The sequence below is a fragment of the Colossoma macropomum genome, unplaced genomic scaffold (genome assembly GCF_904425465.1).
Source record: "Colossoma macropomum unplaced genomic scaffold, Colossoma_macropomum, whole genome shotgun sequence".
Lineage (NCBI taxonomy): Eukaryota > Metazoa > Chordata > Actinopteri > Characiformes > Serrasalmidae > Colossoma > Colossoma macropomum.
The window spans coordinates 46,285,350-46,300,625 of NW_023494789.1; the positions used below are offsets into that span (position 1 = coordinate 46,285,350).

A 15,276-nucleotide genomic window follows, 5' to 3' on the forward strand; every position below is an offset into this window, starting at 1 on the left:
GAAATCGTCTATATACAACAACAGCAGAACTGTTTTAGATTTTTAAAAAGATTCTATATAGAACCATATACATCGCACTGTCTATCACTCTGAAGAAATTTTTTACCATGAAGAGAACCATCCAAGCATTTGAGTGCTCATGGTTTTATGTAGAACCATCGTCTTTACCAAAGAACCCTTAAGAACCATCTTGCTTAAAAGTGTGCTGTATAACTGTCCATCCATCCATCATCTAAACCGCTTATCCTTCTGGGTCGCGGTGGGGTGCTGGAGCCTATCCCAGCTGTCATTGGGCGGAAGGCAGGATACACCCTGGACAGGTCGCCAGTCCATCGCAGGGCAGGCTGTATAACTGTGATATTTATTAATAGTTATGCTTCGATTATTGTTAATAAGTGTTTCTGTTTTATTTTCTTATGTTAATAGAGCACAGTGTGAGCGGGTGGGTGTAAATGTGTGTAATAGAAAACTGGGCTTTGGACTGGGTTTGGGGTGTCAAGGACCAATCTGGCAACCCTGCGGGGAGCGTTTGTTTCCAGCAGGCAGAGAGAGGCGGAGAGACAGAGAGAAAGAGAGAGAGCGAGAGAGAGAGAGAGCTTTAACACATTCCTACAGGACTAACGCAAAGCAGCAGCAGAGCAAAGCAGAATGGAGCCAGAGGAGAAAAAACCCAAATACGGTGAGTAAACAGCTTTATTACACACACACACACACACACACACACACAGAGAGAAACACAGAGAAACGGGGAGAAGGAGAGAGAAGGGGAGAAGGAGAGATGGTGATGGGTGTGGATTTGAACCCTAACACAGAGACGAGCTCTGCTGCTAAATCTGTCTGTTCAGCCCCGCCGAGCCGTTTACAGTCAGACACACAGAATAAATTATAAAAAACCTAGAAAATACAGCCGATTATTCTGAATTCCTCCTGTTTTCTCTGCACAGAGGCTTCAGCTGCACCCCCTCACTGAGAGCACACAGGCCTCACTGCACACTTAGTCATAATACTACTACTGAAATAATAATAATAGTAGTAATATAAGGATAGCATTCAGAAAACTTCTACAGCAGCATCATATACTGCTATAATAATCTATGTATGTGATAATAATGTAGAGCTCCAATCTACACTCTTAAAAATGGTTCTTTAAGGGTTCTTTAGTAAAGACGGGTTTTATATAGAACTGTTTCATGCTTAAATGGTTCTCTGCATGGTGAAATCATTTATTAGTTTGATGTTTTTGAAAATGGTTCTGAATAGCACCAAAAAGGGTTCTGCTATTGTTATGAGTCAAGCTTGTAATCAATAGCAGAACCCTTTCTGGTGCTAAATAGGAGCATTTTCAAAAAAGGTTCTGTATTGAACCATGCACAATACATTCTCCATCAGTCTGAAGAGTCATTTCACCATATGAAGAACCACTTAAGCGTGCAAATGGTTCTATACAGAACTCATGGATCTGTAGAGAACCACTACCTTTACTAAAGAACCATATTTTTATTGCTTGTGTAGTAAACTGTAGTAACTTCTTGAATGCACTGATAGATGCTCATGAGAACCCTGTAGGTCATCATAGATAGTTTTCAAGGGTGGCAACAACAACAGTCCAAAACAAAACAGTGTAATTGAGCAGTGTCAGATCAAAGATCAGGATAATCTGATTAAGGAGCCGAGTCTGAATGAGGGGAGATTTGGTAAATAAAGATTTAGACGGCTTTAGCTGTAAACTGTAAACACTGTCTTTGTATGTTTTATACTGTTTACCACATTACCACATTAGAGAACCAGAAACACACGGCTAAACCGGCAGTGTAAATGGAGTGGATCTTGAGTGAAATCTACTGTTTTAGTCAAAACTCTGATTTGCCTCATTCTGACTCCTGATTAAAGCTCTTTTCAAGCTGGATTAGTCTCAGCAGAGGAGGTCAGTAATGTAATCTGTGTGTGATTTGACTGGCCGATTCGTACAGGATAAAGGATCTGTAATTTCCCCCAATTACCCCAAATAGCCCAGATCCAAACATCTTCGCACAGATGTTTACATCAGCATAATGCAACAGGAGCCACACTTATATAGAATAACAACGCGCTGTGCGAGGCTAGTAAAAGTGGGTTCATTCAGCTCACCAAACGCAGCCCAACGGGACAGAAAACTTTCAATTTAGAAGTACATTTTCGAGGTATTTAATTTTCCTACTCTTTGTAATTTGCCCGTCACCAAAAAAGTCTGTGGATTTCAGTAGACGCACCATGAACGTGACAATTAAGAGTCAAATAGAGCTGACATTTTTGCTTTACATAAAAAGAAAATAAAGGGAGGCACTGTTTTCTACAAAGTCTATGTCACTTCTTATTTGCCAGCTTCTTGTTAAAATTTTCCTGTTCCACCTTAAATAGTGCAGCATTTTCTTATTCATACCAATTTCTTATTCGCCAGCTTCTTGTTCTCTTTAAGTGGTGCAATTCAAACAAGATGCTGGCAAATAAGAAATCTGCGAGCATAAGAAAATGCTGCACCAAGGTGGAACAGGAGAATTTTAACAAGAAGCAGGCGAATAAGAAGCGACTTCAGCCTCGTCCGTTTTCTGTTAGCTAGTTTTGTTATCACATTATTGAGTTGTGAAATAAAAGGTAATTTTCTCCAGAATTATTACAGAAGAGACTGTAAAAAATCATTCATTCCAACGAGCATGTAGTCTGTTTCAGTGTCGCTCCGAAAGTGTTGTGTAGCATCTGGTTCCGGGCAGCGCTCTGCTTTTACACATGCACATACTGAGAGAAACGAAAGAAATCAGAGTAAGGGTTTGCACTAAAGAACCCCATTACTAAGCTCAAATACAGCCTTTTTATCAGATTTCTTAATCAGATCTATAGACCTTAGTCTGATCTAAGAAATCAGAGTGTGTGTTTACATGACCACTAATAACCAATAATCATTACAGAAATCAGATAATGATCAGATCATTAAGTGCATGTAAACGCACTCAGCAACCACATTTACATGCAGCCTGATAATCCGTCCATAATCTGACTAATAGCTCAATTGGAATAGAATACTTCCATGTAAATACCTCAGTTGGAATAGACTAATCCGATTGAGGCCACTCGGAATACAGTTTCTATCTGATTGAACATGGCGGGTAATCCTGTAAATGATCTATTAAATAGAAGAATAATATCCGTGTAAACACCTGTATCTGATTACAATCAGAAAGTTTAAGTACGTTCTGCACACATGCGTTCACGTCATAGCGAAAATTTATAACGTTCAAATGGCGGGAGCAGAAACTGGTCTGCAGAGGAGACAAATTTTATGCTTTGAGCTTTAAAAAAATGGTGGTGGGACGGGCGTCCAGTTTATGTGTCTCAGAACACGTCTTCCTCTCGCCCTTCTTTAATAAGTACATATGAAGTACGTTGTCCTAAGTCTGACATAATTTTAAAGTAATTAACTGGACTCATGTGATGCTTGTTGTCATGGTAACGTCTACACTAAGCGGTTCTCTACGCATGCGTGTAATTTTGGATCTGATTTCTTGTAGTGTACATGTAAACAGAGATTTCCCATCAGATTGTTGAGTAGGGGTGGGAATCTTTAGGCACCTCACGATTTGATTCGATTACAATTCAGAGGGCGGCGATGCGATTATAAAACGATTATCGATGCATCTTTTTTTCTCTATACAGGATTTCTATCTTCCTACTGTCTAAAAACTTGGTAGTTTTAAACCAAAGTATTTGTAATGATCCATAATGTAAATGTATTATGGATCATTACAAATACTTTGCTTTAAATATCTAAAATATCTTTTATTAATTAATCAAATGGAAGTGATGTGACAAGTGAACTAGAAGGCTCTCATTCAGAGACGCTGCTGCCACTCATCTGCGATAAAATGCGCTGTTACCCTGAAATAAGATCCAGAGGTAATGGGTGTCCACGCAGCACGTTACAGCCATCCTTCCCATTTTCTTTAGTCATTTTATAATTTCGGTTTTGGTCTCGTTGTAGAGGCGGGGGGCGGTATTTTCGAGACTGGACGCTGAATCTCGGCTCCAAAGTGTCCAGCATAGCGCGAAAGCCCTGGTCCTCAACGACTGAGAACAGACAGCAGGTCACATAGCCCCGAAGTCTGGCCTCGCCAGTAGCGAACGAAAAAACAGAGATTAAGACGAACATTTGGAGGACTTATTCGCATTTGTAAGCAGCGCGGTTGGTTAAATCTGCAACAAGAGACTGTCTTTCTCTAAAAAGTCGCGAAAAAGAACTCGCTTCTCTTCCGAATTTTACCGTTCCACCTTAAATGGTGCAGCAGTTACATTCGATGCCTAAGGCGACTTCAGCCTCGTAAAACAGCCAGATGCTGAGACATTTTACAAGAAACTCTTCTAGTTTTGAAGAAAAGTTTTCTGGCGGAGATGGGAGGAAAGCTGCTGTAGCTAAAGCTTAAAGCGGAGCGAAGTAACTTAAGTCTGCGCTCTCGTTCATATTGTTTAGCCCATACTAGGACATTAATACATACTAAGACATACTGGGCATTAAATGTTGTGGCTCCCGAGGTGGTTTGACTTTGTTGAAAGGACAAAATGGCTCTTCTTATCATTTGTGTTGTGACTCCTGACCTAACCTGGCTTTTAATGCAGAGGAAGCCGCTCGGATTTCTCACTCATCCTTTTGTGTTTTTGTTATGTGCCGCGAGAGACTGTCCGGGCGCTGCATTTACCCATTTTCATTACCCATGTTCCGCCTTTTGCGTTCCGTCAACATTACGTTATAAATTAAATATTTAGAAAATTGATTTTTGACATTTATGAATCGATTCAGAATCGTTCACGTCCGCATCGCGATGCATCTAAGAATCGAGTTTTTCCCGCACCCCTATTGTTGAGTAGTGAGATATAAACACCTCTCAGTCTTCATCTATAATCGGAATGAATTCACTTGAATTGGCAATGTACTCAAATTTTCTTTGCATGTAAACACACTCAGTGTCTGATAGTTTGACTTCTGTTTTGTCAGTTTTGACTCATTCTGGAGCTAAATTAAGCCCACTGTGCTGTCAGCATGTGAATGTTTCATCAGGATCTATCCATCCATCCATCCATCCATCCATCCATTCATCCATCTAAAAATAAATGAAAGAAATAAACACATTCATAGAGACACACCACAGCACTTATTTGAACCAAAAAAGTTCAAACTTCTAATGTGGTTCTCTAACACGTTTAGAGGGCAGTGCCTATAGTATTCTTTTGGTTTCTTAGCTGTGTATCCAGTTCTGGGGGGTGTTTTACAGGAGTTCTTGGTAAGCCAGATAACTTAAGCCCAAAGATGAGGACTGTCCAGTAGGAATGTCCCTCAGCTCTTTTCATATAGGACAAGCTTGACTTACACTTAAAGAGGACCTATTATGCTTTTCTGTTTTTTCCCTTACTTTTGGTGTGTTGCAGCTTTTTGTGCATGTAAACATTGTGCAAAGTCACAAAGCCCAAAGTTTCCTCCAGAGGGAGAAACTCTTTCCCACAGAAACCACTTTTCTCAGCTGCCTGAAACGGCTTGTTGGGATTCTAGCCCTTTTCCTTTGTTACAAGATGACGCAATCTCATAACACAGTCCTTACTGCCCGCCTAAAGGTGACCTCGGCACGCCTCACACAGTGCACAGCAGCTACTGGAGGAGGAAGAGTGTGTTCAGTGTTGTAACGTTTGGAGAAGACGCTGACTGGACCTTCATGGCTGACTCTGGATCAAACTGATACAGCTGAACCGACGCCGCTGGAGAAACAGCCACAGTGGAGTTTACAGCTGCTCAGGAGAGAAGGGTCTGTCTGCAGACTGCAGGACAGGGGTGGAACGTGGAGGGGCGGAACCGCTCTGAACCAGTCAGAGCACACTGGGCCCATCGGGAGGCGGAGCTTAAAGACACAGGAGCTCTAACAGAGCGTTTCAGACAGGGGGTGAATAGAGATGTACAGTATGAGGAAAAAAGTGTGGTTTTGGAACATTAAAGCTGTAAATCTGTTCTGGTAGAGCCCAAAAATGAAATTATGAATACTGAAAATGAGCATAATAAGTCCTCTTTAGGTTATCTGGCTAAACTGCTTTGTGAAATACTCCCCTGATGTTTTTAGCATGCTGTGCTAACAGAATGAGGTTTTTAAAAGCTTTGCTTGTGTTCGCAGGGTGAGGGAGTGTGTCGTCTCACAGTGTGAGAGCTTGTGTTGTCTCACAGGGTGAGGGAGTGTGTTGTCTCGCAATGTGAGGGAGTGTATCGTCTCACAGTGTGAGAGATTGTGTTGTCTTGCAGTGTGAGGGAGTGTGTCATCTCGCACTGTGAGAGATTGTGTTGTCTTGCAGTGTGGGGGGGTGTGTCGTTTTGCAGTGTGAGAAATTGTGTTGTCTCGTAGTGTAAGGGAGTATGTCGTCTCGCAGTGTGAGAGAGTGTATCGTCTCGTTTGTTGTCTGTAGTTCCTCATTTAGGCTAAATGAATCAGAAGAAGATCGGTCAGCAGTCCTTCCAGTTTCACACAGGTAGAGCAAAGGGCAGACTGTTTATGTAATCCTTAAAACTCTAACCCCTTAACCCTAATTTAAACCCTTAAACTCTAACTTTAACCCCATAACCTCAGACTTTAACCACTTAACCTCCAACTCCTTAAACTCTAACTTTAATCCCTTAAACCATAATTTGAACCCCTTAAAACCTAACTTGAATCCCTAAAACCATAGTTTGAATCACTTAAACTCTAACTTTAACCTCTTAAACTCTAAATGTAACTCTTTCAAATGTTAAATTCTTTGGATCTGTATGTTCCTCTTTCCTTCAGTTCCTCACTCTCAAAATAGTTTTATAATAGACGCTGAATGATTCATAGTAGATACTGAATTATTCATAGCAGATACTGAATAATTCAGGGTAGATACTGAATAATTCATAGTAGACACTGAATAATTCAGAGTAGATACTGAATAATTCATAGTAGACACTGATTATTTAATATTAGATACTGAGTAATTCATAGTAGATACTGAATAATTCATAGTAGATGTTGAATAATTCATAGTAGATACTGGATAATTCATAGTAGACACTGATAATTCATAGTAGATGAATAATTCATAGTAGATGAAAAATTCATAGTAGACACTGAATAATTCATAGTAGATACTGAAAAAATCATAGTAGAGAATAATTCTTAGTAGACACTGAATAATTCATTGTAGATGTTGAATCGTTCATAGTAGATACTGAATAGTTCATAGTAGATACTGAATAATTTATAGAAGATACAAAGTAATTCATAGTAGACACTGAATAATTCATAGTACACACTGAATAATTCATAGTAGATGTTGAATCATTCATAGTAGATACTGAATAATTAATGTTATTTACTAAACAATTCATAGCAGATATTGTATAATTCATAGTGGATACTGTCCTGTTTATCTAAATTGTCAGAGGGAGAAATAAAGGAGAACGAGTTTAGCATTTCGGCCATTCTCTTATCAACTCATACCATCAGGAATCTAGCAGACGTTCAGAACCTTCTAGAACATCAGTGGGCGCTATTGTGTGAGGGAGATGGAGTTGGTGGTAAAGGTCAGTGTGAGTGCAGCGTCTGTTTCTGCTCTGATTCTCACTGTAATGAGGAGACTGAGGCTGACAGAACTGACACACTGCACTGAACTTTCACTGTTAAAGACAGAAACCATAAAGTTCAGAGAACAATTTAACTTATTCATAGTTTTTGATAGTATTTTTAAAATGTGGTACTACTTTTCTGTATCTTCTCGTCAGAAAAGTAAATATTGTGACACGTTATGTATCATAAAAGATCCTGAAGTATTGTGATATTACATTACTGTTATATCGCCCACCTCTCGTTTTAACCCATAAATGTCCATCTCTGCGTTTTCACATTTGTCCCAAATAGTTGAGTCCGTATGTAGTACTGAACAGAAACTTTCAGTGGTTTCTATGATTTTTTTCTGCAGTTCTGTAACAGTAATAAGGCACTGCGGTTTTTAAAAATGATTACATGAAAAATTTCTGTTCCACTTTATATTTTAGAGGTCACTGAAAAGAAAAACTAAACAGCTTAGCAGCAGCTTAGCGACGGCCAAGAGCTCCACTCGCCACAGAACACGCTCAGCTTTCACTCCAACACGAGCCGCTCCACTCTGAGCTCTCAGATGTCCTTCAAATGGGTGATTTTAGCTTCAGGTAGCTAAAACCAAGGCTGTGCTGTGCTGAGTAGTGCATTTGGCTTGCTAACTGAGCTATCATTATATATATCCAGCAATTAGTTGGAATCAAACCTATACTGTGGTTTAGAGCTCTGTTTGGGTCTATAGCCTGCTTGCTAAGCTAATGTTAGCTTAGCCAAAACCGTACAGTCCCAGTCACCACAGGATACATTCAGCTTTCACTCTAACACCAGTTGCTCAACTCTGCACTCTCAGATATCCCCTAAATGCTAGAGGATAGAGTTCAGCTAGCTGGAACTGAGCCTGTGCTGTACTGAGTGGCATCTTTAGCCTGCTAACTAAACTGTTTTTAGCTTAGCCAAAAAGGTTTAATTTCAGCTTTCTGTCCCTTCAGTGCCATCTGCTCCACTTCACTCCATCACATTTGAATCTTTATCATCCAACCTTGTGTCCATGCTTTACTTAGCTAGAATAGAACATGTTTTGTGTTGCGCAGAGCTAGCTAAGCTAATGATAACCAACTCCTCTTTCCTAGTAAGCAGCACTGTTTATAATTTATTATAATTGATTCATAAATAGATATGTTCATTTGATGACCGTGTAGAAAAAAAACTTTGTTTATTGTTGATCTTCAAGAAACGCATGACAAGATGGCATAAAAACGACATAAATGCTACGTTAGCTCTGAGCACAAATCTGAAGAAAGTTTTCTAAACTTATCAAAGCAGGGGTTAAGGGTTAAATTTTGTTTTTTTTATCAGTCATTAAGCTCAGTCTTTTGATCACATGGGATTTTTAATATAGGATTTTCCACAAAGCAATGTAAAATACAAATATGACTGTAAACAAAACTATTAATAATAGCTGTTAAATATTTCAGAATACAAATATTCCTTGTTATTTTTTTTTATCATACTAAATGTAGCTGTTGGACGTGAAATTGGTTCATATCGACTGATTTTATCAGTTAAACGGTGTATCAGCGAGCACCTGCAGCAGCTGCTTCACGAAAAAACAAGTTTCCTATGAGACAGGAAGTGCTGAGAAGGCAGCAGCGTTGGTGTTTATATAGAGAGAGGAAGTCAGTCATGGAAAGCAAAAAACACGGTAAACAAGCTTTAATTTGTACTTTAACTTATTTTCCCAAACAATACTAAACAAGCTGTTTATTAACTACTGATCTGTCCCGGCTGCTGAACAAAAAGGTTGTTATAGTAACTGAAACAGCCCATAGTGCTAAAACTAAAACTAGTGGAGATAACTCGGCAGTTATAACACGGCAGTTATATTGATAATGGAAAACGAATGTGGTGTTTATATCATACAGGTCTGTATCGGTTGTGGTGTTTATATCATACAGGTCTGTATCGGATGTATTGTTGTCCATATTGTTTCTGTTGCGGTGAGTTCAGTTCTGTGTATCTAGAACTGTTCACTCAGAGGGGTTCTGCTTAATGATTTAAGCAAATGCTCAATATCACTCAAACAGACTGGCTATCAGGCTGCATTAGAGCTCCTACTGCAGTGTTTATACTGTATTGATCACTGTATTGATCAGATATTGACACATTAAGATGAATGAATTAAAGTTTGTTGTTTTTCTCCGCAGGTGACTCCCGGACATTTGACCCTAATTTTAAAGGGCCCATTTACAACAGGTGAGAGAGACTGTTATTCACTTCACTGATGCAGTTGTAACAGTTACAGCTACTGTAAGAGGTTTTTTCCTGTTTCAATTCTCGTTTGTGTCAAATATTTCCGTCTCATTGCCGGCCACACCGCTGACCACATGGTGAGTCATCAAAACAGCAAGTGATGTAGCGTCGTACTGGAAAGAGCAGGACATTTTGTCTGTTCTACTTAGCTCTATTTCAGTTAGAAACTATTTTAAATTCAGTTTGTATTCAATTCTAATTTGGTTATAATTCAGTTTTAAACCATTTCAATGCAAATCTTATTCAAGTGTAATCCTGTTCTAATTCAGTCCTAAATAATTCAGTTCTTATTCACTTGTAATTCCATTCGAATTCAGTTACAACTCTCTGACCAACCATGTCATTACATCCACCTCCCTGCATCTACACTCACTTTATCAGCTCCACTGACCATATAGTTTGACTTTGTAGTTCTACAGTTACAGACTGTAGTCCATCTGTTTCTCTGCATACTTTGTTACCCTGTTCTTCAATGGTCAGGACCCCCACAGGACCCCTACAGAGCAGGTATTATTTGGGTAGTGGGTCATTCTCAGCTGTGCAGTGACACTGACGTGGTGGAGGCATGCTAGTTTTAAACGCTGTGTCCACTCACTTTCTGCTCTATTAGACACTCCTACCTTGTTGGTCCACCTCGTAGATGTGAAGACGACAGCTCATCTGCTACTGCACAGTTTGTGTTGGTCATCCTCTAGTCCTTCATCAGTGGTCACAGGGAGCTGCCCACAGGACGCTGTTGGCTGGATGTTTTTGGTTCTCATTCCAGCAGCGACACTGAGGTGTTTAAAAACTCTAGCAGCACTGCTGTGTCTGATCTACTCGCACCAGTGCAACACACACTAGCACACCACCACCACATCAGTGTCACTGCAGTGCGGAGAATGACCCCCCACCCAAATAATACCTGTTCTGTGGGGGTCCTGACCATTGAAGAACAGGTCAACAAAGTATGCAGAGAAACAGACTCACACACTCACACACACACACACACTCACACACATATACTGTGTCTCTCAGAGCTGCAGGTCAGTTCCTCTTTTAGAGTTAAACTCAGAACATCAGAGGCCACACAGAGACGCCAACACCCCGTCCACACCCAGCGCAGTGTACAGCTCAGCAGTCTGAGTGTGTAACTGTGTGTGTGTGTGTGTGTGTGTGTGTATGTAGGAGCTGTACTGATGTTCTCTGCTGTCTGCTCTTCATTCTGGCCCTGCTGGCTTATTTTGCAGTGGGACTTCTGGGTAAGTTTATGGTTCTGACATCACTAAAATAAGAAAACCTCATCTGTCTGTCTATCTATCTATCTATCTGTTTGTCTATCTATCTGTTTGTCTATCTATCTATCTATGTATGGAACTGTAACTTGGCCACATGAATGAACTTTCAGTCGTCCATTATTATGCACAGCAGTCGTTTCATTAACTTTTTCAATTTCTCTCATAAATTTATCCTAATATCACAGTATATGTAGCGATTCCCGTGCTACCCGGGGATCAGGAAGGATACTGGAGGCAGGATTGACGATGGTAGCAAGCAGTCCCACTTTATTTTCACTCAAAACACAAACAGAATCACAAAGAACCAAAAGCTGACCACACTATCATGGCTTCTCAACTAGACTCTTCGGTCCTGTTCTCACAGCTGAGCTTTTCAGCTCATCAGTCTTTTTCTGTTGCTCTGCTGCTGCTCGTCCCTCTCCACCCTCTCTGTGCCCTCTCTGCTCCTTTTGAAAGGTGCCCACACCAGGATCCTGTAACCAGGATCAGCTGGCTCTCGTTAAGGCAGTGCAAGCTCTTGAGCCGAGAGGGAAAGAGAGCTCATTGCTCTGCCTCCCCGTCACTGCCCGGGAGGTGGGGTTCGGGACTTGTGTGCCATCTTCATGCCTCTCGACTGGCGACTGGCACAATATAGCAGTGTTTATCCTTCACTTTATAAGCAGCTGATTATCATCACTACACAACTGCTACTGTCCATTAGCACATCTATGGGATTTGCAGAGTTATTGCTGGTCGCCTCTATCAGTGTTACGCTCGGTACTCCGTGAGAGCAGCGTAACACTCAATGATTATTCCAATAAGAGGTCAATGTTTTTAAAAACTTTGTGCATTAATACAGAATTCAGCTGTTGTGTGCGCTCACATTTGTATCTCTTTTACCCCTCAGCCTGGTCTCAGGGTGACCCGCGGAAGGTGATTTACCCCACAGACAGTAGGGGGCAGTTCTGTGGTCAGATCGGGACCCCGCTGGAGTGAGTGCACTAAAACACTGACTCACACACACATGCACACACACACATAGTTTAATTCAGTGAAAACATGAGAACTCAAATGAAATGAAATCAGTCAATCCTTACTCTGTGTGTGTGTGTGTGTATGTGTGTGTAGGAAGAAGCCTCTGCTGTTTTATTTTAACATTATGAAGTGTGCCAGTCCACTAGTGTTGCTGGAGTTCCAGTGCCCCACCACACAGGTACTACCTCCCCTCTCCCACAAAACCTCTAACACCCTACAACACAGGTAATACGCCATTTACCCCAACAAGAAATCCTTCTTAGCTTACCCTAAACCCCTCTAACCCACACTAAAACCGTCTTACTCCACCCTACCCTAGCCTTAAACTCCTTTAGCCTACCCTTTTACTATATTGCATTTCTGTTCTAGCTTTAGACTCTTTACCCCAGCCTAAAATTTTTCTTAACCCCCCCTTATACTTTGTTACCCCACCCTTCGTGCTCTGTGATTACACTGTGTTGTGGTCAGCCTAACTACCATATGCAGTAGTGTAATTACACACTGTTACTGATGTTAGATGTTGTGTGTGTGTGTGTGTGTGTAGATCTGTGTGGAGAAATGTCCAGAGCGGTTCCTGACGCTGGTGAAGGCTAAACTGAGCATGAAGGACATGCAGTACTACTCACAGTTCTGTAAGGAGGGAGTGGACACTACACTGGTGAGTTAAACACACGCACACACAGACCTGTCAATATTTACGTATTTTGTGTAGCAGGTATGCATTTTGACATCAAAATACGCTGGTACGATTTGTCACTCTTTGCAAAAAACTGGCGACGCCTGTGAGTTCAGTTCAGAAGGCAGCAGCGTCTAGCCTTCCGAAAAAAAGAAGAGTTTGACCAATCATGGCGCTGGGTTCATTCCCCAGTCATTTCAAGAGACTGCAAATTGACAGCAACTCGAAATGATTTTTATCTCTCGTTCCTTCCTCACTCACTTTGGGAAAATATTGAACGTTAATAAAGTTAGCTTAATGTTACATAATTTGCAGGCTAGCTTGCTTGTTTGCATTTAAGTTGGCAAAGTAACATTAAGTTATATCATCCGTGTGTCGCAGATTGTTAAACGTGACTTTTCACAGTACTGTAGTCATAATTATTATTTCAGCCAAACCTGTAATCGTAATGAGCAGATCATGGCAGCATGAAAAAAAAAGTGGACATGCCGCAGAAATAACACTAGAAAGTTACCGGGAGATGTAGGTGTGTGTGTGTGTGTGTGTGTGTGTGTGTGTGCGTGTGCACGCCTTACAGTTAAAATAAACATGACATCAGATGAGGAGGACACTGACGGGACACTGAGAGAGCAGCTGACCATGTGGAATAATGAAACGATGATATGGCGATGAGAGGGGAAATGACTCTGTGCTAAGTAAAGTGTTGTGAAAGCATGTGAACGAAGTATTACATTTGTTTTTCCCATGGTTGGCAGGTCTGCACATACACTCATACAAACACACATACACATCGGTACTGAGAGCAATAGAGTACCAAAGAACACACATCTAACAGAGAGAAGATGCAGTTGTGTTGACTGAGCTGTGCTGAGTTGAGTTTGTTGTGCGACACTGACGTTGTTGTATTTTGCTGTTTTTATTTATAGGCGGCTCCTCAAGTCCTGAAAGATGGAATGTGTCCGTCTTTGATTGTTCCCAGCCGGCCATGTGAGTTATTCAGCTTTACATTAACGTCTGTGAAGAGCAGTGACTGTAGAAAGCATGGACGACATGGATCTATGCTCTTCTGTTCTATAGAAATGAAGCCAAAATTCCTCCACCATGTTGTCAAATTTGAAACCAGAGATTGTGCAGTAGAGACTCAAAGTCAGGTACACCTACTCATTTGGTGGGCCCAACCCCTTCCCTCAACACCAAGGTCAAACGCATCACTAGAGTTATCAGTAGTGTAAAAGTAAACAATGCCAAAAGACAGGGCCACTCGATGTGCCGTGTCCACTGTGGCCTGTGCTTTAGAGAAATGGAGCATACCAGTGCATTTGCGAAGCTGTGAATCAACTCAGCCCATAGCTGTCAATCAGCTCGTCACTACACCTTTTTAAATGTCACCAAATAACTTCTATAAAACGAGTTTATTTGTGAAAAAAATATTGGAGTATGTTTTAGAGCCATGGAAGCTTGTAGAAGCAGCACAACACAACAGGCAAAAAAAAATATTAGTTGTGAAAACTTAATGTTTGTTTCAGTTGCATTCATTTTCATGGGAGTGGGCGGGGTTAAAGTTGTACTGAAGCCAGCCACTAGGGGGCGCCAGAGACGTTTTGGCTTCCCTTTTCACCCCCTGTCGTCCAGTCCACTCTTATATATAGTCTATGAGCCGGAGTCATGGTGGTGTGTGTGTGTATGTATGTGTGTGTAGTTACGCGCAGGTGTTTGCCAGCCCTGGAGACGAAAAAGGGGGGTGTCGTCGTCGTTGGTAATGAAACAACCTTCACTTCCGGAGACATCAACTTAAACGCCACTGACCTGCTGGAAGCAACAAAGTCAGTCTGTGTGTGTGTGTGAGAATGTCAGTGTTAGTGGTGTTAAAAGTGAGAAGCTGAATAGATTTTGTGTTTCTGCAGGAAGTCCAACATTGTTGTAGAAGCTCGGCAGGTGGCCATGAGGATCTTTGAGGATTACACACAGTCCTGGCACTGGATCCTGCTGTGAGACTCTCAGCTATAACACACCAACTAACATCAGCATCACACACTGCAAAACAATGTATTACACTATATAAAACTACATATAACACACTATAACACTGCGTAACACACTGTATAATACTACACAACACTGTATAACACTGCATAACACATTGTGTATCACATTATAACACACTATAAGACTGTATAACACACTGTATAATGTATTACACTGCACAACACAGTGTGTAACACTGTATAACATACTGTATAACACTGTATAACACATTACACACTGCACAACACACTGTATAACAGCTTCTCCTCCTCAGCTTCTCTCCTCCTCTCTAACGTTGTTCCCTTTAAACAGAAAAAATCTAAGTAATCTGAGTAAACAATTAAACCGATAAGCTATT

General features: G+C 40.9%; 1 protein-coding gene across 3 annotated transcripts in view; it reads left to right on the forward strand.

Moving 5' to 3' along the window:
* The first annotated feature begins 215 nt into the window (after positions 1 to 215).
* The window catches only part of LOC118808666 (choline transporter-like protein 2), a 34,804-nt gene continuing 19,743 nt past the window's right edge, over positions 216 to 15,276 (forward strand). Inside the window, exons 1-9 of one of the 3 annotated variants that reach the window (XM_036571517.1) lie at positions 216 to 679; positions 9,821 to 9,869; positions 11,094 to 11,167; positions 12,090 to 12,174; positions 12,311 to 12,395; positions 12,762 to 12,875; positions 13,820 to 13,880; positions 14,593 to 14,716; positions 14,798 to 14,881. In XM_036571517.1, the coding sequence (XP_036427410.1) occupies positions 649 to 679; positions 9,821 to 9,869; positions 11,094 to 11,167; positions 12,090 to 12,174; positions 12,311 to 12,395; positions 12,762 to 12,875; positions 13,820 to 13,880; positions 14,593 to 14,716; positions 14,798 to 14,881 (707 nt within the window). In that variant the 5' untranslated portion in view covers positions 216 to 648. Of the gene's footprint in view, positions 680 to 9,269; positions 9,319 to 9,820; positions 9,870 to 11,093; positions 11,168 to 12,089; positions 12,175 to 12,310; positions 12,396 to 12,761; positions 12,876 to 13,819; positions 13,881 to 14,592; positions 14,717 to 14,797; positions 14,882 to 15,276 lie in introns of those variants that run through there. The other 2 variants (XM_036571519.1, XM_036571518.1) reach the window with 2 other exon arrangements.